Source organism: Myxocyprinus asiaticus, chromosome 39 (assembly GCF_019703515.2).
Source record: "Myxocyprinus asiaticus isolate MX2 ecotype Aquarium Trade chromosome 39, UBuf_Myxa_2, whole genome shotgun sequence".
Classification (NCBI taxonomy): domain Eukaryota; kingdom Metazoa; phylum Chordata; class Actinopteri; order Cypriniformes; family Catostomidae; genus Myxocyprinus; species Myxocyprinus asiaticus.
The window spans coordinates 39,579,349-39,600,657 of NC_059382.1; the positions used below are offsets into that span (position 1 = coordinate 39,579,349).

The 21,309-nt window shown below is 44.0% G+C and overlaps 1 protein-coding gene across 6 annotated transcripts in view; it reads left to right on the forward strand.

Moving 5' to 3' along the window:
* LOC127429792 (elastin-like) overlaps window positions 1-21,309 on the forward strand; it is a 123,322-nt gene that overhangs the window by 41,291 nt on the left and 60,722 nt on the right. For all 6 annotated transcript variants that reach the window (XM_051679000.1, XM_051678998.1, XM_051678999.1 and 3 more), the window contains 14 exons: window positions 13,883-13,963; window positions 14,054-14,140; window positions 14,243-14,266; window positions 15,028-15,063; window positions 15,188-15,277; window positions 15,368-15,415; window positions 15,906-15,968; window positions 16,051-16,086; window positions 16,280-16,357; window positions 17,433-17,471; window positions 17,571-17,654; window positions 17,804-17,854; window positions 18,302-18,373; window positions 18,490-18,561. In XM_051679000.1, coding sequence (XP_051534960.1) covers window positions 13,883-13,963; window positions 14,054-14,140; window positions 14,243-14,266; window positions 15,028-15,063; window positions 15,188-15,277; window positions 15,368-15,415; window positions 15,906-15,968; window positions 16,051-16,086; window positions 16,280-16,357; window positions 17,433-17,471; window positions 17,571-17,654; window positions 17,804-17,854; window positions 18,302-18,373; window positions 18,490-18,561 — 861 coding nt within the window. The remainder of the gene's footprint in view (window positions 1-13,882; window positions 13,964-14,053; window positions 14,141-14,242; window positions 14,267-15,027; window positions 15,064-15,187; window positions 15,278-15,367; window positions 15,416-15,905; window positions 15,969-16,050; window positions 16,087-16,279; window positions 16,358-17,432; window positions 17,472-17,570; window positions 17,655-17,803; window positions 17,855-18,301; window positions 18,374-18,489; window positions 18,562-21,309) is intronic.

Genomic DNA, 21,309 nt, shown 5'->3' on the forward strand with positions numbered 1-21,309 from the left:
AGTACTGCAGCCACTTGGGCATGCAGCGCAATTAAATGCAAAGGTAACAAAAAGATGGAGAGGTCTGCTTACCAGCTCCAGAGCAGCGGTTTTCGTCGTCCCTGGGTCGCCCGTCTCAAGGGCGCTTTGAAGCCTTTGGGCGGCCGCGAGACGGGTGGCGTCTGCTTCCTGCAGTGGGCTCCATGCCGGGGCCGGGCTGAAGGGGCGGGCTGTGGCGGAGTCGGTGCAGTCACTGCAGGGGGACGCCCTTGGTGACGAGCAGATGGGGTGCCGGATCTTGAGCTGCGCCAGGGCAGGATATGCCAGATAGCCTCCGTCTACTGCTCCACCATCGAGAACTGCTGGGCAAAATCCTTGACGGTGTTGCCGAATAGGCCAGCCTGGGAGATTGGGGCAGCAAGGAATCGTGTCCTGTCGGCCTTACCCATCTCAACCAGGTTGAGCCAAAGGTGGTGCTTCTGCTGAGCCTTTTTCACAATGGAGTCTATGTGGGTGTCCCACTTCAGGTCCTAAAAGAGATGGTAGAGCCCAGGAACCTTTGGGGGGATTTCTCCTGAAGTCCACTATCATCTCCACTGTTTTGAGCATGTTCAGACTCATCACAGTCACGGATGAGGCCGATGACCGTGGTGTCATCTGCAAACTTCAGGGGCTTGAAAGTGGGATCTTTTGCTGTGCAGTCATTTGTGTACAGGGAGCAGAGCAGTGGAGAGAAAATGCAACCCTGAGGAGCACCAATGCTAATAGTGAGGGTCCCGGATGTGAGTTTCCCCAGTCTCACTAGCTGCTGCCTATCTGTCAGAAAGCTGGTGATCCATCGACAGATTGGGGTGGGCATAGAAAGCTGGGTCAGTTTGGTTGCGAGAAGATCAGGCATGATGGTATTGAAGGCTGAACTGAAGTCCACAAATAGGATCCTTGCATAAGTCCCAGGTCTGTCGAGATGTTGCAGGATATAATGCAGTCCCATGTTGACAGCATCATCCACAGACCTGTTTGCTCGGTAAGCAAACTGAAGGGGGTCCAGCAGGGGTCCAGTGATGTCCTTCAGGTAGGCCAAAACCAGTCTCTCAAATGACTTCATGACCACAGACGTGAGAGCGACAGGTCTGTAGTCATTTATTCCTGTGATTTCCAGGAGTTTTTGGTGTGTGTGAAGTGACGTGAAGATCAGTGCGGGGAAGGGTGTGAGACTGGGCTTTTCAAACCTGCAGTAAAACACATTCAGTTCATCAGCCATTAGTTGACTCCTTACAGAGCGAGGGGGAGGTGTTCTATACTTGGTAATGCTTTTCAGGCCTTTCCACACAGATGCAGGATCACAAGGTAAAACATAATATAAACATCATATAAAACAACATAATATAATGTGTGTAAAGGATGAATATAATTTACAAATCATTTACAAATTATTTTTGTTATTATTAGCATTTTTCATATTTGGGGTTGTATGACACATGCCAACTCAAGTGCTCTGCAGGACTCATACCCCATTCCTTTGCATTACAAATGCAACACTTGAGCTATGTTTGAATTATACACTATAGTAAAAATGTTTAGATGTCATAAGATAGCATTGTGTGAGGAATAGAGCAAAAAGTATTTATGAACTGACCATCTGTCTTTTTACTTGTGATTTGTGAGAAAGTGAATCAAAGTCATTGGTATTGTAGTGCCTCTAGTGTTTATTTCACCAGGAAACTGTTGTGAGATGTACATTGAGCCATGCTAAAATTATTTTGCAGAAATGTAGGTAAAGTAAGTAAAGCTGTCAATCGATTAAAATGTTTAATTGAATTAATTACAGGACACGTCAAATAATTACACAAATTAATCACAGTTAAACACGTACATCATTATTTTGTGAGAAAGGCTCCCAAATAAAGATAATTCATATAAAAAAATGCATAATAATTGAAATATTTATAAATATACTACGTGGGGCCTACAATAAATATATAATACAGATTTTATTGGCAGATGAATAAAGCATTGATTAGACAATACAAAGTTGGTCAATGTGTCAAGTTCTCATAGTATGCGTAGTATACTTTCTCCCCCCCCTTCTGGAGAGAAAGTCAGCCACAGCTATCTGCGCCCCTGGTCTGTGGATCACCTCAAATTTGAACGGCTGAAGTGCCAGGTACCAACGGGTGATCCACACATTGCTATCCTTCATGTGGTGGAGCCACTGGAGTGGGGTGTGATCTGAACAGAGGGTAAAGGCCCACCCCAGCAGGTAGTTGCGGATAGTGAGGATGGCCCACTTGATCGCTAGACACTCCTTCTCCATGGTACTGTACTTAGTTTCTCTACATGAGAGCTTACAACTAATGTACTGCACCCTCCACCTCCTGCGAAAGCACTGCCCCCAGCCCTCTGTCAGATACATCCATCTGCAAAATAAAGGGGGGGGATTAGGAGCATGTAAAAGCCTGTTGGCATGACTCCATCCACTGGACCAGACACCATTTTTAGTAAGATCAGTCAATGGGCTGGTGACGTCAGAGTAACTGGGCACAAACCTTCGGTAGTAGCCAGCCAGCCCCAGAACCTGTCTCCCCTCCTTTTTGGTCTAGGGCCTCGGACAGGCCGCGATCGCTGTGGTTTTATTAACCATCTGCCAATTCTTCCTGAACAAACTTTATCTTGTGTTCAGGAAGGCGATAGGGGTGGCTACGAACCACCACCCCCGGTGTGGTCTCGATATGGTGTTCTTTGAGGTTTGTGCGACCGGGGAGAGGCGAGAACACATCTGCGAATTCCACTTGCAACTTGGCCACGTCCGTGAGCTGTGAAGGTGAGAGGTGGGACCGGGGTGAATGAATTAGGTTTGAGAGTCACCTTCAGCACGAGCTCCACCCAATCTAAGGACTACAGTCACCAAGGTCACAGGGACCGCCTCTCTCCACGATTTTAGGAGGTTGAGGTGGTAAATTTGACATGCCCCACCCTGTCCATTCGCCTAACCTCATAATCGAGATCTCCTACTCACGTGTGACCTTGCTACTTGGCAAGTAATTTAGAGCTTGAGGTGGGCAGCAATACAAGCACTTGGTATCTCCTGGTACGAATTCCTGTAGTCGAGTGCCCCAGTCATACAGTCAGCTTTGACGTTCCTGAGCTTGGAGCAAATTCTCCTGTGTTTGTTGACCCAAAGTGTGGAGTTTTGCTCTAAGATCAAGAACATATTGAATTTCCTTCTTACTGTTGGAAGTTCTCTCCAACCAAGCTTCCCGTATGACATCGAGCACGCTGCACGGCCGACACCCATACAGCAGCTTGAATGGGGAAAACCCTGTGGAGGCTTATGGGACCTCTCGCACTGCAAATAACAGGGGATCAAGCCACTTATCCCAATTTCTAGCATCCTCGTGTATGAACTTACGAATCATGTTTTTTAAGGTTTTATTAAATCGTTACACCAACCCATCCGTTTGTGGGTAGTAAACACTGGTGTGAATTGATTTAATGCCTAATAATCTGTACAGTTCGTGTAGTGTTCATGACATAAATGTAGTGCCTTGATCAGTGAGGATTTCTTTTGGAATCCCCACTCAGGAGATAATTCTGAAGAGTGCCTCCACAACACTATGTGCTGAGATGTTGCGCAGGGGCACTGCTTCCAGATATCGCATTGCATAGTCCACCAGAACTAATACAAGGCGATTCCCATGTGCGGTCCGTTCTAATGGCCCAAAGAGGTCCATGCCAATTCTTTCAAAGGGGACCTCGATTAGCGGTAGAGGGTACAGTGGCACTTTTGGGGTGGCCGGTGGATTCACGGCACACCGCACACCACTTGCGAACATCCCCATGAATGCCCAACCAAAACAAAAGGGGCATTATTCGGTTGAGCATTTTTCCATGACCAAGATGGCCAGCCATTGGATTATGGTGAGCCGTCTGGAAGAGGGTTTCCCGACAGCTCTTTGGTACTAATAATTGCATCCACCAAAGCTTGATATGTATCCCCTTTTAGACTCACCGGTAAACGATACGTCCCTGCCCGATCGGGGGCGGCCTGCAGAGCTTCAGGGATCTGGACCAATGTCGCCACATCCATCGCCGAGCACTGATCCTGGAAGTGCCCGGCTTCCCCACAGCCCCAACAGACCGGCCCAGGCTTCTCTACCACACTCGTGGGGGCGGTCCCATCAACCTGGGGAGGAGGGCAGAGAGAGACAGGAGAAGTGGGGGACACAGACAAAGGGAAGGACCCCCTTGATCGACGAAGGGGTTTGGGTGGGGTTCCTCCCCACCTACAGGGTGCCGGAACAGGATGAAAATGGGAGGGGTGAGAGGGGTGGGGTTGAGATGCAGGAGAGAGAGAGAGAGAGAGAGAGAGAGAGAGAGAGAGAGAGAGAGAGAGAAGAAAGGGTCTCTGGTTCGCTGCCTCCCGGAAACGCCATCATGTAGTCCTCGGCCAGATGGACGGCCTCCTCCAATGATGCCAGGTGGTGGAACTGGACCCACTCGGCCATCCCCCGAGGAAGCAGGGAGATGAATTTCTCCAGTGTCACCAGGTCGATGATCTCCACAGTGCCGTGGGTTCCCCCAGCCAGCAACCATTTCCAACAGGCATCCCGGAGCTGTTGTGCAAAAGCAAACAGGTGGCCGTGCCTTCCGAATTTCAGGGATCTGAAGCACTGGTGGTTCTGTTCAGGACTATGGCCAACCCGTTGCACGATGGTCTTCTTCAGGTCTTTGTATTCGAGGAGGCTGGCGGCAGGAAGTTGTTGGGCCACTAGTTGTGCTTCCCCAGAGAGTAGCAGTAACAGGTGGGCCGCCCACTCTTCAGGAGGCCACTTCCACATCTCTACAGTTTTATCGAAAAGATCTATGTAGGCCTCGGGATCATCACTGATTATTGATATACTGATTATTATTTTGGCAAAAAAAAAAAAAAAACAACAAAAAAAAACATCCTTTGACCACAGGCGGAACTAGGATCTTTGAGGTTCATTTTCATCTTTAGTCTGGGCAACAGGTTGTCTCTTAATCAGAGGGGTGACAAATCTGTCCAGCTTAAACTTCACAGCAGTGGTTTTCATGTCCATCCATTCAAAAGAGTAAACGCCTATTCTTCTGTCCTCCTGCTTAAGTTTGTGTGAGTGGGCAGAGATACATAGTGATAACCTCAGTGCACCTTGAGCTTTTTGGAAAAAGCTAGAGCGTGCTGACAGTAATATATCACAGCTGCTCTTGGACTGTCTTGACGTTCATCAGGAAGAGTTGCTGTGCCTGAGCAGTACTCAGAATTCTTGAGGGAGGTTAGCTGTCTGACACGGGAAACCAAGGGAGTGCATCATTAACTAATGGCAGACAAACCTGTCTAGGTGCTTGATCCTTGTGTCTGAGAGCCCTTCTAACTGATATATCTGTGGAGATTAGATGCACAAAGCAACTAATGGATCAACAGATCTATCTTAAGATATTAGTGAACTAAGTCTCTGAATGTCAAGATTTGCTAGCTGGGACCTAGTCTTGAATAGTTCGAATTTAGACTATGGGTATAAAGTCTGGTCCACTTTTGATCTGACTGTGTCCAAGAACTCCCCACTAAGACATGAAGGGTCTGTCTTAACAATATGTAAAGTTACCAATGACTTTGGTTTATCTGGATTTAATTTTACCTCAATAATAGATCAGTTTGGGAAAAATTCATTCAAATAATAGCATAGCAGCTATTATTACAGCATTAATAATAACACATCTGTCCATCCAATAGTAATAGAGCTGTGATGTCAATTTGTAGGCAAACCAGGAAGGCTAATTTGCTATGGGTTCCCTCTAGAATTTCCTATTGCTTTTTATGTTGTTTTTTTGTTTTTTTGTTTTTTTTTTGTTGTTTATTTTTTTACATAAAAAGAGCTGCATTACAAAGTTTCAATTGTCTCAGAAAAGTACTAGACAGGGCCTTGTTTGCCAATAACGACTGATCTTAGCGGTTAATAGCGTTTTCTACGAGCGATATTACAAACGTTTTTTTATGTGCATTTCCCAAAACTGCACATAACATGAATGTGTGAGGACATACTTTAAGTGCTACTTAAGAGAGATGCTGTCTATAAACGTGAAGTGCTGAAATATGGCCGTATAGTGCTACTCATCATTGCAACTTCATTATATTTGTATGTAACTTTAAAAATGTTTGCAATTTACCTCACTGGAAATATTTAAAAATATTTTCTTTAATGTACAACTAAATTCACCACATAATTTCATTTTGTTTTGCGATCGTTTTGTGAAGAATTATATATTTCTTTTACACAATCACTGCTTCATTCATCAGAAGTGAATTTTAATATTTCATTTTCAAAATTTGCTCTGTGGGTCGAGATTAAAGCTTCCAGGATCAGTGAAGACAGCGGAGGCCCTGTGTATGGTCCTGATAATGACAAGCATTAATTGAATAATATAGCCGCAAGCGGCAATCATCGGGGTCCAAGCACATGTGAAGAAATAACCAAAATAATCAGAACTGACAGAAATGATCAAGTGGATGCCAAATTATACAAATTGACTATATAAAAGCTGCTGAAAGCTGACTGGTCGATGGCGGCCATGATTTTCAAAATATGCGACTGTTCTCATAGACTTTGTAACACCTAGGACAAATAAACTGCATGCAAAATTTTAAGTCGATCGGACCAACGGTTCCATAGTTAGAGCCATTATTGTTTTTAACCATTATAGCACCACCAAGAGGCAGAGGTGCGCAATATTTGTGTGTGTCCTCAGAATTACCTCATACATAAGTGTACCAAATTTGGTGATAATTTCTCAATCTGTTCAAGAGTTATAACCATTTTAGTAAAAGTGGCAACACTCATTATGAATGTTTTGGTATACCGTTTGACGATAAATTACAATTTTACAATTCAAATGATAACTTTTCATTTTGGGACTGCAGAGAATGTTTCTGCACTGGTTTGGTTCCAATCGGGCTAACGGCCTACGACTAGTTCAAAAAGTAATCTTTTAAAATAATCTCAAATATTTATTGAACGTTTTGTTTCAAACCAATGCTGCTTAAGGCGAAGTTGTTTAGAATGAGGAGGTTTACAGCATGGTCTGAATAACGTGTTTCTTTTTTAAACACAGCGGTATATACAACAATTTACATGCATGTAAAATGCAATAGCGCCTCCAGGTGGCCAATTTCTGTCAAATTTTGCACAGACCTCTTGGGCCAAGAGACAAATAGGCATACCAAGTTTAGTTCCGATTGGCCTTATTTAACCCTATATAAAAGCTGCTGAAAGCTGATTTTTAAAGATATGTGACTGTGCTCATTGATGGCACCTTGGACAATGACTCAAGTTGATCAAATCAACGGTTCCATAGTTACAGCCATTTTTAGTTCTTTAATTATTATAGCGCCACCAAGAGGCAAAGGTATGCAATATTTTTGTGTGACCTCAGCATGAGCCCATACATATGTTTACCAAATTTGGTGATAATGCCTCAATCCGTTGATAAGTTATAACCGTTTTAGTAAAATGGATATGCCCACTACCAACTTTTTGGCGTACCATTTGATGATAAATTAGAATATCAAAATTCCTTTGTAACTTTTCATATTGGGACTCTGCTGAATTATTCTGCACTGGTTTGGTTCTGATCGGGCAAATGGCCTAGGACGAGTTCATTTTATATTTTTTTTCAAACAATCTAAAAATAGCGGGAAAATGAAGGGGCAGAGCAAAATTCTGTTCAATGAATCAGAGGAAAAAATAATTTTGTTTCTAGCCCTTACAGTTCAAGATTTATGGCCCAAAATGTGATATTTGTTTGTTTTGTTCGCAATAGCACCACCTAGTGTCTGAGGGATGTGTGTCTGTACGCCTCAGTAGTGGGGGGCATTTGAAACCATCCTGCCAAGTTTGGAATCTCTATGACTTACAGTCTCTGATGCCCAGACAATTTTAGAGCAGAAAAAAAGAAGAAGAAGAAAAATAATAAGAAAATCAGAACAAATACAATAGGGTTCCTGCACCTTCGGTACTTGGACCCCTAATAACAAGGTTCACCGTGTTAATGCAGAGTGCAAAATAAAGAGACATGTGGAAGCTGTGCTTTAGGGACATTCACCAATCAAAGGGAGATCTGCTCTTTACTCCCAAAAGTAATAATGGTAACAGCAATGCCACACAACATGTGCGGTACTACACAACACATGGTGTGGGTGAGAGCACCCTTAGGTGTCAGAGAGGAAGAGGAGAAGAGGATGTGGAGCCAGTATACTATACGGACAATTTTCATGCACAGCATCAGGAGTGGTGGTGGTGTAGTGGACTAAAGCACTGAACTTGTAAGCAGAAGGTTGTTGGTTCAATCCCCACAGCCACCACCATTGTGTCCTTGAGCAAGGCACTTAACTCCAGGTTGCTCCAGGGGGATTGTCCCTGTAATCAGGGCACTGTAAATCGCTTTGGATAAAAGTGTCAGCTAAATGTAAACGCATCAAGTTATTGACATTTTTCTTTCTCTCTCTGATTGTAATTTTTACAGTTCTCTGCAACAATCATGCCACCACTTTGTTGTTACCAACTAGTCCACAAATAACTTTATTTGTTTACTTATTAATTTATCTGTTCATCCAATACTGACTAACCATTTTCTGCATTTATTATTGTTATTATTATTATTATTTGCCTACAGGGTTAAAAATAATAATAAAATAAAACATATGTATACTGATATTAAATGAGCATAAAGTGTAGCTATAGGTATTTAAATTGTATTAGGTGTAATTTCGAGATTTTCCTGCAGGTGTCTGCATAAATCTGTGTACTTTCGATGTTCTTAGTGCTGTACGATTACTCCAGAGCACTCGTTAATCTACATGCATTTTCAAGTACTACATAAATTACAATGCTTTTGGGAAACAAGGCCCAGGACAAGATTAGAGTGGAGTAAGATTTCTATTTATTTATTTATCATAATTATCATGAATGTAGGGTCAAGTGCTCACGAAAAAGATGTGTCTTTAGCCGATTTTTGAAGACAGAGAGGGAGTGTACTTCACAGATAGAGTTGGGGAAATCTTTCCACCATCGAGGTACAGTGAAGCTAAAAGTCCAGGAAAGTGATTTGGTGCCTCTTTGTGTTGGTACCACATGGCGCCACTCATTTGCAGACTGCAGGCTTCTGGTGGCAATGTTGCTCTGCAAGAATGCTTGGAGGTAAGCTGGCATGGACCCAGATACTCTTTTGTATGCTAGCATCAGAGCTTTGAACTTTTATACATGCAGCAACTGGCAGTCAGTGTAGACAGAAAATGATGGGTGCACTCTCTTGGGTTCGTTGAAGACCAGCCATGCTGCTGCATTCTGGATCATTTGCAGAGGCCTAATTGCGCATACAGGAAGGCCGGCTAGAAGAGCATTACAGTAATCCAGTCTAGATATGACAAGAGACTGAACAAGTAGTTGTGTGGCCTGTTCAGAGAGGAAGGGCCATATCTTCCTAATGTTTTAGAGTGCAAATCTACATGATGAGGAGCTTGGTCTTCTCTAGGTTGAGTTGAAGGAGGTGTTCCTTCCTCCAGGCCGAGATGTCTGGCATTCAGACGGAGATCCAAGCAACTGTCCTTGGCCGAGTTTGGAATGGCATATTACCCATACTAATTGTACTGCTTTTTTCATATTCATGTATGGCAAAAATAGTAATAGTATGGTAGCATGGCATTATGAACACGACCCTTATCTAGCAACTTGTTAGCAACATACTTTTTAAAAAAACATGGTGGCTTCAAAATTCACTTTTGGGGTATGACTGTATGTAATTAAAGCAGTAGAACAAAATGTCCAAAATGTTCAGTAAATGTTTACCACAGTCCTAATGGTTTGTTCAAGTCATATTGGAATGATCGTATTTATGAGTTAAGTGTACATGAAGGCCACCACAAATTCATAATTATGAGGGGGAAACTTTGAGCCCCGGCTTTCTGAATTGGTGGTGTGTCGATTTATGGATCATGGCAGAAGCAGATTGTTATTGGTTATTAGCTGGTTTATGCCGCAACAAGCATTTGCAATAAAACTACATTTCTCATCATTATCTGTGGCCGCACTAGGTTGATAAAATAAATGAAGCATTAATTACTCACCTGATACATTTTGTTGCACTAGTGCTAAAAAAGCTTCCTGCCTTCGCTAGTAAGTGAAAAATAAATAAATAAATATGAAATTACAAAATGTATTACATATAATCCAAAACTGCAATTATAAAAACCAATATAAAACTCCAGAGGGAACCCATGTCTTGAAAATGCGAATTTACGGGTTTTTGTACTACAACCTGAACAGCTCTGTAAGTACATGTTATTTCACAGACATAACTCAGGAACAGCAGAATATATACAGTAGTTCTGCTCATGTGTGTCTAGTTTATTTGCCATTTAGTGCCTCAAATAAAGCTCTTGAGTAGTGTTTAAAGATTTGATGGCACTACCCTGCTTAAAAATAAAGAAGAAGAAGAAAAAAAGAAAAAAGCCTAAGCTGGTTTGCTGGTCTTTGCTGGTTTAAACTGATGCTTAGCTGGTTTAGCTGTAAGGACTAAACCATTGCCTGCTAGCCTGACCACCTGAAAAGTGCCTAAATCCCATCTAAAATTAGTCATCAGACCAACCTGACCAGGCTGGGAGATCCACTAACTAGCTTAGGCTAGTTTTAGCTGGTTCCCTGTCTGTCACTCACTCGACGTTGTGTTGATGTAGTGACACTAGGGATCACTCTTGGGAGCCGGATACACCTCTGGTCTTTGATAAAAGGCCAATGAAAATTGGCGAGTGGTATTTGCATGCCACTCCCCTGGACATACGGGTATAAAAGGAGCTGGTATGCAACCACTCATTCAGATTTTCTCTTCGGAGCCGAACGGTCACACTCACTGAGTTGAATTCCCACGACTGTTCATTCACCTCTGCTGGATCTGACGGTGCATTTCAGCGGCTTCTCCCCCCTCTGCACTGGTGCAATGCAGAGAATGCCCCTGGGCGCTTCGGCAGAAATAAGAGTATATTTCTCTAAAAGAGTATATTTCTCTAAAAAAGTATATTTCTCTAAAAGAGCGGCACACACGGAACGTCTTTTTAAAGACGCATCTTTTTAAAGATGCCTTTCCGATTGTGTGTTATTCCTGGTTGCGCTCATTATCTCTCGCCTTCTGACGGTCATGATCGCTGTCTTTTGTGTCTGGGCACTGCTCACACAGAGACAGCATTTGTGGATGGTCATGTTCTCATTGCGAGGACATGTCCATGGCAACGATGCGGTCGCGGCTCGCCTTCGTAAGAAAGCAAGCCACCCCAGAGGCTCCCCGCCTCTGTACTTTTACCCACGGGTATGAGGCCAGCATGGCTAGCACTGGGGGCGATCTGGGGACCCCAATGGGACCGCCTCCGCCGGGTATCCCCCCGCGGACCTCCCATTCCCCAGCACGCTCGTCTGCCCCGATCGGGCTTCCGGATGAGTCCACCGGCTCGTCTCACGGCAAGTTCGACCTCTTATTTGGAGCCTGCGAAAGTGATGAGCTCTCGAGCGCAGCATCAGAGAGCGGGCTCATCCAGTCGGACGCGGAGGCTTCAGCTGGGCTCCTCCCTTCAGGGACAATTGCCCAGTCACAGGCTGACGCGGAGATGACGACATGCTTTCCCAGGCAGCTGCGAGCATTGGCTAGAGTGGAACCCTCTGCTCTTCTTTGAACCCTTGCGGCTTGAAGATTGGTTACTGGGCTCGCGGCGCCACTCAAAGCCACGCCCCGCCCCCATTCCTTTCTTCCCGGAAGTGCATGAAGAGCTGACAAGTTCATGGGAGGCACATTTTACTGCCCGGTCCCGAACTTTTCAGCTTCCCCGCCCTCACTACCCTCGATGGTGGGGCGGCCAAGGGCTATTCGGCAATCCCCCGGTGGATAAAGGCGCTTGCGGTGCACCTATGCCTGCAGAGCACCGCCACCTGGTGCGGGTGCCCAAAGCCCCCGTCCAAGGCCTGTAGGTTTACGTCATCTCTGACGGCCAAGGCCTATGGTGCCGCTGGACAAGCCACCTCCGCCCTGCATGCCATGGCTCTCCTGCAAGTCCGCCAAGGCGCTAAAGGAACTGCACGAGGGTAGTTACGCCCCGGGATTGATGCAGGAACTGCGCTTGGCAACCGACCTCGCTCTCCGAGCGATGGAGGTCATGGTGCGGTCTCTCAGGCAGACGATGTCCACATTAGTGGTCCAGGAGCGCCACCTTGGGCTCAACCTGGTCGAGATGGGTGAGGCCGACAGGACACGATTCCTTGCTGCCCCCATCTCCCAGGCTGGCCTATTCGGCAACACCGTCAAGGACTTTGCCCAGCAGTTCTCGACGGTGGAGCAGTAGACGGAGGCTATCCGGCATATCCTGCCCCGGCGCGGCTCAAGATCCCGCACCCCATCTACTCATCGCCATGGGCGTCCCCCTGTGGTGACTGCACCAGCTCCGCTGCAGCTCGCCCCTTCGGCAAACTTTGGTAAATTCTGTGATTAGTTCTTACTCATCGTTTGAACCTGGTGCCTTGTAAACACCACTTTGTGAAATTTAATTGTAAACATGGAGGTTATGTTGAAACAGACAATATGAATTAAACTCATGATTTTAGAAAGTTCTTCCATTTTTGTGTGCAATCCCTGTTGAAAAGCTGTTCGCCTGGTCTTAGCTGGTCCTCCAGCCTGGTCAGTTGGGGCACTTTTCTGCTGGTCAGGCTGGGAGACCAGTTAGACTAGCATGGGCAGGCTGGGAGACCAGCTTAAACAAGCTAAGACAAGTAAACAAGCTTAGGCTAATTTGAGCTGTTTTTACAACAGGGATATGCATCAGACGGTCCTTAAAAATTGTGGGTGGTCCACAGGCATGCTGTTTGAGGCAGAAACTGGGGACCTTCCTTTCGCTCATACCAGACATCTTAAGTGATCTAAGTACTGCAAAATGTTGGAACTGTTTTTGTAAACAAAAACATTGTAACCATCTATTACAAGCCAAAATAAGGTGCTTGTTCCACTCTATACAACCGGTGCAATGTTCTGTTGAGTGTTGTGGCTTTTATCCAAATCAACATAAGAAATGTGAAACGTCAAGAATGTGTGGCCTCCTCATCCTACTTCTCTTTTGTCAAAAGTTGGAATACCAGGATTAAGGAGGATTTACTCTCATATTTATAATGGCAACAAGGCAAAAGTATGACTGACAAGCAAAGCATTTCATTGCACATACTTGCCATTCCTGTATTCCTCCCTCTCTCACAAAGAAAGAATGCAAACTTTGTGACCTCATTTGTTTAGGGTTTCCATGTTGAAGGAGGACACAATGAAGTAATACTTTTCAAAATGAAGCCTGACTCCTAGCTTACCTGGCCAAAAATATCTGCTCGAGCATCGGATGCCTCTCTCTCTCTCTGCTTCTTTCCCACCCAGCCCTTGCCATCTAATGTTTGCAGTCAACAGCATTAAGGGGTTGTGGTAGATCTTCATCATTTGTTATGACTGATATGCCACATCCTGCCATTAGATATCACCCCTGTCCTTGTTATTTCACTATCCAATATTATGGAAGTGTAGAGTCTGATGGTGCTAAGCTATGTAGTATGTTAGTAATGTATTTCTGCTCAAGTATATTTACACAAGATGGCCAAACGTAAATGGACATACTCTTCTAACCAATGGGTTTGGCTATTTCAGTCATTTCTGTTAGGATAAAACATAATTCTACAAAATACAGTGACATTCAAGAGATTTTTGGGCTTTCAGCGTTGTAGCAACTGTTTGTGGGGGCCCTTTTCTGAGCCAGCAGGACAATTCTCCTGTGCACAAATAGGTTTTTCTGAATTTCTAATTATGTGTTGTCTTCCAGGTGGTTATGGGGCTTATGGTGCTTATGGTGGTACAGGGCGATTCTACCCAGTGTCTGGAGGCCTGAAACCTGCTAAATCAGGTGCTCAACCATAAGTCATTAGCCCAAGGGTTGAAGTGCAGTGAATTAACTTCATATGATTATGATGTTTTCTCTTTGTGTGTGCTTTAGGCTTTGGAGGAGGAGGTCTTCCAGGAGGAGTTCTGCCTGGAGGAGGCCTTCCTGGAGGTGGTCTACCTGGAGGAGGTCTACCCGGAGGTGGCATTCAACATAGTCTATACACATTCAAGTCCATTTTGATTTTCTGAATAGCTACGTAACAAAATAGACTTTTTACAAAGGCTGTTTGTCTTATTTCAGGTGCTGGTGGAAAGCTCCCTAAAGGTACTATATATGTCTTTTCTCATTCTATTGTTTTCAACTATTTTTGTTTACACAAACACATTATAAATGCATGCAAACATCTTTAGAGAAGAATCGAAATGAATCAGAAGTGGAAAAAGTAGGTTAGGGCAGAACTCATTCTCAGAGGAACCATTCATAAAAACATACATGTTCCTTTTATACGACCCTAAACAAATAACTTAGTGTGTCAGTGATCGCCTGGGTAATACACTTTTCATGGTACTCCAATTGGCTTGAAGTTGAATTAAGGAGCCTATGATCATGTGCCAAATCAACAAACATGTCCACTCTGGGAAGTCGCGCTGGTGATTTGCTTGTAATGAAGGCCAACACATTACTTCAGCATGTCCTTGGCACAATCTCAAAGCAGCATGCAATGTCTGTTCTTCTTTGTATGATATCAGATGGAAAAGAGTTAAACAAATAAATGAACAGAATGAAACATCAGCTTCCAGACCCTGAATTCAGTTTGGACAGCTTGAGTCACAAAATGAGTGAGCAAGTGGGGCAAGTTAAATCACTGACGAAGGATATCTCAAGTCAGAATATCTGAAGTCTAATTTTGTGCCCAATGTTTTTATACATGTGACTGAATATATGGGTTCGCCCTCTTGAAAAGATCAGCGTATGTTGTGCTTTGGTTGCTGATCCTTCCACCAGCTAGACCAACACAAAATCAACATAAACCAGCTAAACATGGCCTGTTCAGAAGGGTGATCTTTGTGTGTGTGTTCCTTCAGGGCCGGGTGCAGGAGGAACCGGTACTGGTCTCCCAGGTGCAGTGAATACAGTATATATTTAGTGACCAATATTTACATTATAGCAACTTCCTTTACATGGTTAGATTAGTCTGCAGTGATAGTTAAGTATATTTAAAGAGTTGTTGATTTGATTTTATAGTCATTCCTCAAACTGGTGTACAAGGACTGGGCCCTGGTGGGGTTGGACCTGGGGGGAAAGCTGCAAAGGCCGGAAAAGCTCCAGTGCCAGGTAAGTGTGGGTGTGCAAAGGTGAATTTGTGACTATATGCATTACTGTACATCAAAAGACAGTTCCCTTTATTCAATCTCATTTTTGAAGGAGTGGGAGTTCCTGGACCATATCAAGGAGGACTTGTTCCTGGACAAGGTGTGTTATAGTCCTCTGTTCATATGTTATAATGTGCAGAGTGGATTTAAACATTGTAAATGTGTTAACGCTACACTCTTAGGTCAGAAACACTCAACGCAAGTCTGCAAATGAAGATACAAATGCAAGTTTGCAGTCACACTGTGCATACCTAATGTGCATTTTTGTTGTACTGTGGCAGTAGCAAACCTCAGTACTCAATGGAGTAATAGAGTTACCTTCAGGTTCCAAATGAAAGAGGGGGGTTGGGGGTCTAACCTCCGTAATTAAGGTTTTAATTTGCAGTAGACCTGAAAAAGAAAACTGTAGAAGAAGACAGTTTACACTAATGCCTGCTATAGAACCCCTAGGGCAGTGTTGAAAATGCAACTTGTACTTGTGTACAGATTTAAAGCAGGCCTGGCAATCAGTTATTTGGATAAAATACAATGTATAAATTGCACATGCAGCCTTTGTTTGTCCTTGATAAACTGGATTCACATTACTGCAGGCTTCAATGGGCAGGGAGTTCTTCCTGGGGTTGCCACAGGGACTGGACTCAAACCTAAATCAGGTATATTCTCAATGACATCACGTCATTGTAATGAGACAATTATGAATATAAAGCGTGTTATCTGTCTGAATTTCTTCCACAGCTGCTGCCGGAGGGCAAGGACTAGTACCAGGTGCTGGTTAGTACCATTGTTTAAAGACTAATTCATGTTCTTAGAACATAAATAAGCAGCTTGCATTATTTAAAAAATATTAATGATCAATATATCTTGGTATTGTGGATGATAAACTTGTTTCAGTCAGTCTTAGACTTCCAAGTATTTTGAAATCTGATAGGATTCACAACACTAATAATCATTGCTTTCACTGTAGGAGGCCGTGGACCATATGGTGGACCACTGCAGCAAGGATTATTTCATGGATACCCCCTAAAATCTCCCAAATCCCCAGGTAGAATATTTGAATCTTTTGATCAGACTGCACAAAGCATGCTCAGCCCAGCTTCACCTCTCTTTGAAAAGAAGCATTTGGCGATTGAATGCATATTGTAGTTTTACAGCTATTAAGTAATTAAGAATGTCTTTCATCAACTGCTCCAGATGTAACACAGCTATACTGGATCATTGCTTACACATTGCTTTTCATCTGTATTTGAAGTTGATTTTTCTTCAGTGCATAGAAATGTTGTGTGATTTCTTATACATGGAGGTTTAACAGTTGAAGCTTTCAATTAATTTGTTTCCAGCACTAACACCACACTGACGATTCGCTCTCTGGGAGGGTCTTCCTCATGAGGAAAATGTCTTGACAGAGTTCATAGAGTTTTCATAGTCACAGCTAAAAATTATTTTTGTTAATGTTTCCATTTGGAGCTTTGAAATGAAAGACATCAGTGCGCTATCAAACTTAATTATGGACAAGGAACGCATCCAGTAATATTAGGAGAAACTGATTGCGATATTCATTTGTGAGCCTCTACTGGAACATAGTTCAACACCAAACCCACTCATTTGTTCAGACAAAAACAGGATATAATGTGACAAATAATTTGTGGTAATGAAAATTATCATTTTTAGAGTAACTTGGTTTCATTTGTGAAGATCATTTGGATGCTGTTCCTCTTGTATTTTTATATTGATACACATATTTCATTATATTATAGCTGTGATATGTAATATATTTGACAATCCTGCTGGTTTCAGCTGATTTAAGCTGGTCCCTCAGCCTACCAAGTTGGTGTTCAGCTGATTTAGTTGGTCAGCTTGCTGGACTCCCAGCCTGAACAGCTGAGGGTAACCTATCCCCAATCCCCAATCCCCCTAACCCTTAAACCTAAGTGCCCCAAAGCCCTCTAAAACCATCAAACCAAACCACCCTGACCAGTGAGCTAGCTTGGTGACCAACTAAGATCAGTAAACCACTTGATGCTGCTTTAAGCAGGGAACATAACAGCATTTTGGTATATGTCTGAAAATAATGATTGTACATTGTGTGATAACAGTTTTACACCATCACGTTTTAACAGGTGCAGGGTCTCCATACTCTGGTGGTAAACTTCCATATGGTAGGTTATAGCAGCAGCCTCTTGAGTACAGCATGTGCAGAATCCCTTGTATTTAATGTGTTTTAGCTTGCATGCTGATTCTCACCTGATATGCCAAAGGTTTCGGGGGCATTGTTGGAGGGGCAGGACTACCTGGTGGGAAAGGAGGAGCTGGCTCCAAGCCGGGTTATCCCACTGGGACTGGTGTGTTATATCTCAACAAACACATTCTAATAATCACAATGCACTATAGACACTAAGTTCATGTTACATGGATGCAAACAGCACACACGTGCTGCATTGATGACATCAGCACAAATGCATGACCAATGATGTGCTCTCTGTGGATGTAGGTATGGGGTCTCTAGGGTTCTCTGCTGCACAGGCCAAAGCTGCTAAATATGGTAATAAATCACAATGCTTCACCTTCCTTCACCTGTAACAACATTGTATTAATTTATCAAATGATTTTCAGAAAGTCACATGACCTAAGCTCAAGCCACAATGAAGACATAATGCTTGTGATTCAGTCCAAAAATCTGAGTCAACAGTGAATATCTGGAATACAAAATCGAATTTAAACCCCAAAATAAACAGAAAGTTGATTTGGGGATTTTTAAAATGTAAAATGATAAAATAAAAATAAAATATTATTTTACAAAAGAATATTTTACAAAGGATTTCCTTGCTTTCAGAGACCAAATAATAAGACATAATGAAATTCATGTTCATTTTTCGATTAAAAAATATGATTTGTAACATTTGTAATGAGAAAACTGCATTAGATAAAAACAAAGCAAAATAAAATAATTTTTACTCAGACTTTGTGTTTCTCCTTTGTGGTTCCTCAGGTGCAGGCGCTGGTTTAGGTGGTGTTGGAGCTGTGCCGGGTGGTGCTGGTGGACTTTACCCAGGGGCAGGAGGTGAGAATGCATTTTACTTATTGATCCCCCAAAACCAACTTCATTTTAAAGCAATAGTTTAAAACTGTTAATCATTTACTCATCCGGCTTATTCAGTGTTTATGTATTTTTGTCAGGTATTGGAGCTGGTTTAGGTGGCGTTGGAACTTTGCCAGGTGGTGCTGGTGGACTTTACCCTGGGGCAGGAGGTGAGAACGCATTTTCCTTAAAGGGTCATGAAACACACAAACATTTTTTCTAGATCAGCACTAAGGTGGAACAACCCGCCCCTCCCTCTCGTCATCATCGCCCCACCTCTGAGGGTCGTCCTTCAGCCAGGCTTACAATGGGAGTTGGAAGGAGAAGAGGAGAGGCGCATAATTAATAAGCCACGTTTGAGCAGCAGGGGAATGAGGCACACCTGATTTGTGTTCAGCCTCATCACCGCTGCCAAATAAACGAAGAGCGCGCCTCTTCTCAGGGAGCCGGCTTCCATTCTCCATGTGTGCAAATACTGGCATACTCGATGGCCCAGGAGCAGAGCGGGGAGGGTTTGGCCGAGTTAGATGCGTCACTGGACCCCGTCCTCAGACCCCCAGTGCGAATTAGATGCATCGATGTGGAGGACAGCACGCATTGCGGACGACAGGTTAGAGGCCGGGCTGTCTCCCCTCTCACTTGGATGCCTCAGACCAAGGAGGGGAGCGTGTGCCACCGTCGGATCCCGCTCACACCTGCTCAAATTTCCCCAACATTCATAGAGCTTTGTTTCACCATGAGGATGCCAGATTCCCCTTTAATTTGATCACCATTCCCCCTGGACACTATTTGTTCTCCCTTTTTGGACATTTTATATTTATTATTATTTTCAATAAATGCCTCTCTGAGGCTTGAAACCACACCCACTATGTCTGTCTCTTGCTCACCCCGCCACAGTGGTGGAGATGCTGAGGATGAGTGTGAGCAGAGATGGCACAGTTGGAAAAAACACGGTGACGTCACTCCTCTCGTTTACTGGTTAGATGGAAAGCCTGGAGTGGGACTGAGAAAACACGAGGACAGCCTTCCAGTGGCACCAATGTTTAAGTGGCATTTAATAATCATATACTCAGCAGTTGGTTGAGGCTGTCATATTAATATGTGTTTTTCTCTGTTCCCACCCGGGTGTGAGCGAGAGGGAGAGCTGACCCGGAAAGGTATCCCCCATATGCCCACTCCAACCGTAGGGCCTGGCTGAGGAAGTAGCATTCCCGCATGGGCGGTGAGGAGGGTAAACCTCCGGCTCTGGAATCCGTGTCCGGATATAAGCATGGGTGGGGGTTCCGACTGGGCGACGCTTGGGGAGGGGGGGAATGTGGTGGAATGACCCACCCCTTACTCTCGTCATCATCGCCCCGCCTCTATGGGCCGTCCTTCAGCCTGGTTCACGATGGGAGTTGGGCAGGAGAAAAGGTACAAAATTAATAAGCCACGTCTGAGCAGCGGGGAATGAGACACACCTAATTTGTATTTAGCCTCATCACTGCTCATCACCACCAAATAAATGCAGAGTGTGTCTCCTCCATGGGAGCCAGCTCTATTCTCCGTGTGTGCACACACTGGCATCCTTGCAGGCTTAGGAGCAGAGCGGGGAGGGTTCGGCCAAGTTAGATGCATCGCGGACCCACTCCCTGGACCCTCGGTGCAAATTAGATGTGTCGCTAGGGTGGACTGCACACGTTGCTGCCGATGGGCTAGAGGCCCGGCCGCCTTTCCCTCTCACCTGCCGCAGGCCTGGGAAGACAGGCTGTCGGACCCCGCTCACGTCTGGGCCATTCCCCGCCCTTCACGGAGCCCCGTTTCACCATGAGGATGCCACCATTCCCCCTTGACACTATTTATTCCCTCTTTTTGGACATTTTATGTTTAGTATTATTTTCAATAAATGCCTCTCCGAGGCTTGACGCCTGTCTCTTTCTCACCCCCTCACAGCACATACACGTCTATGGTTACTTTCAACACTATTCATGAGATGCCGCTTTCTCAGCCACTTAATCCAAAATGACCATGCAGTCTATGTGGGTCCTTACGCCCCAGCACAGTGATGGGGACACTATAATGTAAAAAGGCACCGTCTTTCGGATGAGATGTTAAACCGATGTTCTGACTCTCTTTGGTCATTAAAAATGGGCACTTCTCATAAAGAGCACTTCTCGTAAAGTGTAGGAGTGTAACCCCAGTGTCCTGGCCAAATTCCCCCCATTGGCCCTTATCAATCATGGCGTCCTAATAATCCCCATCCATGAATTGACTGTATCACTCTACTCTCCCCTCTACACCAATCAGCTGGTGTGTGGTGAGAGTACTGGTGCACTATGGTGGCTGTCGCATCATCCAGGTGGATGCTGCACATTGATGGTGGTTGATGAGAGTACCCTGTTCACTATGTAAAGCGCATTGAGTGTAGTACCAGAAAAGTGCTACATAAATGTAACATTCATTCATTCATTTAAAAGTATAATGGATTTATACTTAAATAGGAAGAGTCATTATTGTTTTAGCAGAAATTCAGGGGCAAAGGTTGGTTTTGGCTAATATTTACGCACCTAACGTTTATGATCAGGGCTTTTTTATTGATCTCGAAGGGATGTTGCAAGCCACTGGCACCCCTTATGATATAATATTGGGAGGAGACATTAATCTATTGATGGACTCAGTCCTTGATCATAGTGAAACAAAAGTGTGTAAGCCCCCTAGAGCAACATTGACGCTTCACAGGATGTGTAAAAATCTTGGTCTTGCAGATATTTGGCAACTTTTGAACCCATCTTGTAGGGACTATACATTTATTTCATCAGTCCATAAGATTTATTCTAGAATAGATTTTTTTTTTTTATATCTAAGTCCCTCATTTCATCTGTTGTTGATTGTTTAATTGGAAACATCTTAGTCTCAGATCACGCCCTGGTGAGTTTAGA